Raw genomic sequence first — 2,416 nt, forward strand, 5'->3', positions numbered from 1 at the left:
AGCCAGACGTCTCGGGTTTTAGTCCCTCTCCGTACTTCCTCATCTGTGCGGCGTTGGCAAAGCCCTTTTCTCTGAGCCTCAGTTTCTTCACCTGCAAACCAGGAATCAATAATGTCATCTCTCAGGGTGGGTGGTGGCTAAATGAGAGACATGTGTAAAAGGCTTGGAAGAGTGCCTGCCCCATAGCTGTCATTGCCGTTACACGTCTGTTATTGTTGTTGCAGGCTTTCACCTAGTCACCAAGATAAGACATCCTGTGGACAGCCCGGGGATGGGGAGAGCCCTTCCTAACATGGGGGGCCCCCCCAGACATGCCCAGGCATCGCCCCTGGCCCAGCTGGGGAAGTCCCTGCTGCTCTCTGACCTGGGTGCCTGTCTCCGCAGTACGTGCACGAGGGCGGCGTGGAGGACCTGGTGAGGCCCCTGCTGGCCATCCTGGACAAGCCCGCAAAGCTGCTGCTGCTGCGGGACATCAGGTGGGGAGGGTTGTAGGAAGGAATTCGGGCAGGAGGGGGACTGTTGGGGTCCAGCCCCAGCAGGTCCAGGGGTTCCCAAAGGTGTGGACAGAGCCGGCGAAGAATGAATGACACGGGGGCAGTGTTCAGGTGATCATCATAGCGAGGTTCTCTCTTTATTGTCCTATTACATCTATATTTATACTATTTGATCCCATAAGCATGCCTCTATAATTACATCATGGTGGTATGTTTGTCACGTTCTACAATTCCTTGTTTCGTATCTGACCTTAGCCAAAAATCCTGTCTCTATTTAGTTCTGTTGATTTTAATCTTGTCTAGGTTAATCTCTGTGTTCCATTACAAGGGCTATTCCAAGGTCACTGTTCTCCTGATAGGCTACAAGGAAGTGACTGAAGGAGTTTATCCTACCCAGTAAAGGTTATGTCCTCCCAGCCTCGCTGCTTGCCTTCCCTGGGACTGCCCTGTGTCAGTGGGTCTCCAGGGGTATAGGCTTTGGTGCTTTCCCTGGTGGGCAGACCCCTGGGGATGTGGGCCCAACAAGTCCCAAATTTATTGCCAACAGTCTTAGTCCAAGTTCTTCATAAGTAGTACATGGTATTTCTGTAACACTAGGGGGATTTACTGATTTATTCTCTTCCTTAGTCCTGTTAACCCCTAACCTGGGGAAACAACCTTTCTCGGGGAGGTGGTCCTGGTTAAAACACATAGCGCTAAGAGGGGGGAGCAAACATATGTCATATACGCCAGGTCCCTTGAAACATAAGCTGTGCAGATGTTTCTTCCCTGCAGCGACTGTGTCAAGCAGCAAGGGTGGACCGGCTCCCAGCAGGGGACCCCTGATACCTCCCCCAACCATCCCAGGGCCGAAGCCCCCACCCCCAGCACCTTCAGAACTGGACCCTTGCCCACCCCCGTCTCTCCCTCTCCCAGGAGTGTGGTGGCCCCCACGGACCTGGGCCGCTTCGACAGCATGGTGATGCCTGTGGAGCTGGAGGCGTTTGAGGCCCTCAAGAGCCGGGCAGGTCAGCAGCTGGGGGGCAGGACTTGTGGATCCTGAACCCCAGGTGGGGAGGAGGGTGGCATATCCCAATGGAAAGGGGGCAGAGCCCTTCCAGCTGTGTCCATCGGGGAGCCTGTCAGCCCATCCCTGCCGCTGACCTCTTCTCTCCAACCAGTACGGCCTCCTGCCCTGCGACCAGCCCGGCAAGACACACCACCCAAGCGTCACCTCATCACCCCTGTGCCTGGTCAGTCAGAGTCCCAGGGCCGGGGGCGGGGCACACCCAGGGGGACCGGGGAAGGAGGACAGGCCTTCTTTTGGCCCCGCCCCAGGGGCTGTGGGTGTTGTGGTTTCAGAGGTGTGTGGGGCTCCTGAAGGAAAGCCCTCATCCACCAGAACCGTTTCTGCCACATCCGCTCACCACTATGGTTTACCTAATAATTGGTTTTAAACCCACTCACTTTTTAGATCATTCTGTGCAATAACCTCCCAGAAATTACTAGTTTGGTGTGTGTCATATTTTTTCTTAGACACATTAAAAAACCCTGTAACTATTACAATAGAAAGTATTAAAGTGCTCTTACAATGGAACATGGGCAGGGCTGCCGTAGGGCCTGAGCAAACCCAGGCCTGGTCTCCTAGGCCTTAGAAAGGCACGGACTGGGGTCTGGCGAGGTGGTCTGGGCTGATGCGGGGGCAGCCTGACCTTGGCCATCTTCCCCAGACAGCCGTGGAGGCTTCTACCTGCTGCCTGCGAATGGCTTCTCTGAGGAGGAAGATGATGGGGAGCTGAGGGAGCGGCTGGGGGACCTCCGGGTCTCCCTGGGTACCTCTGCCTCCTGCCACCCTCATAAAGGGATCCCCCCTCTCCAAGACGTGCCAGTAGATGCCTTCGCCCCACGCCGAAGCACCTGCACACCCCCTCCCCAGCCACCCC

At 55.8% G+C, this 2,416-nt stretch overlaps 1 protein-coding gene across 1 annotated transcript in view; it reads left to right on the forward strand.

The window, feature by feature from the left end:
- PDZD7 (PDZ domain containing 7) overlaps positions 1-2,372 on the forward strand; it is a 15,382-nt gene extending 13,010 nt beyond the window's left edge. The window contains exons 11-14 of the mRNA XM_014532702.1: positions 385-476; positions 1,410-1,501; positions 1,655-1,726; positions 2,208-2,372. Of these exons, the coding sequence (XP_014388188.1) occupies positions 385-476; positions 1,410-1,501; positions 1,655-1,726; positions 2,208-2,272 (321 nt within the window). The 3' untranslated portion in view covers positions 2,273-2,372. The remainder of the gene's footprint in view (positions 1-384; positions 477-1,409; positions 1,502-1,654; positions 1,727-2,207) is intronic.
- Positions 2,373-2,416: the final 44 nt, after the last annotated feature.

The sequence above is a fragment of the Myotis brandtii genome, unplaced genomic scaffold (genome assembly GCF_000412655.1).
Source record: "Myotis brandtii unplaced genomic scaffold, ASM41265v1 scaffold902, whole genome shotgun sequence".
In the NCBI taxonomy this organism is placed as follows: Eukaryota; Metazoa; Chordata; class Mammalia; order Chiroptera; family Vespertilionidae; genus Myotis; species Myotis brandtii.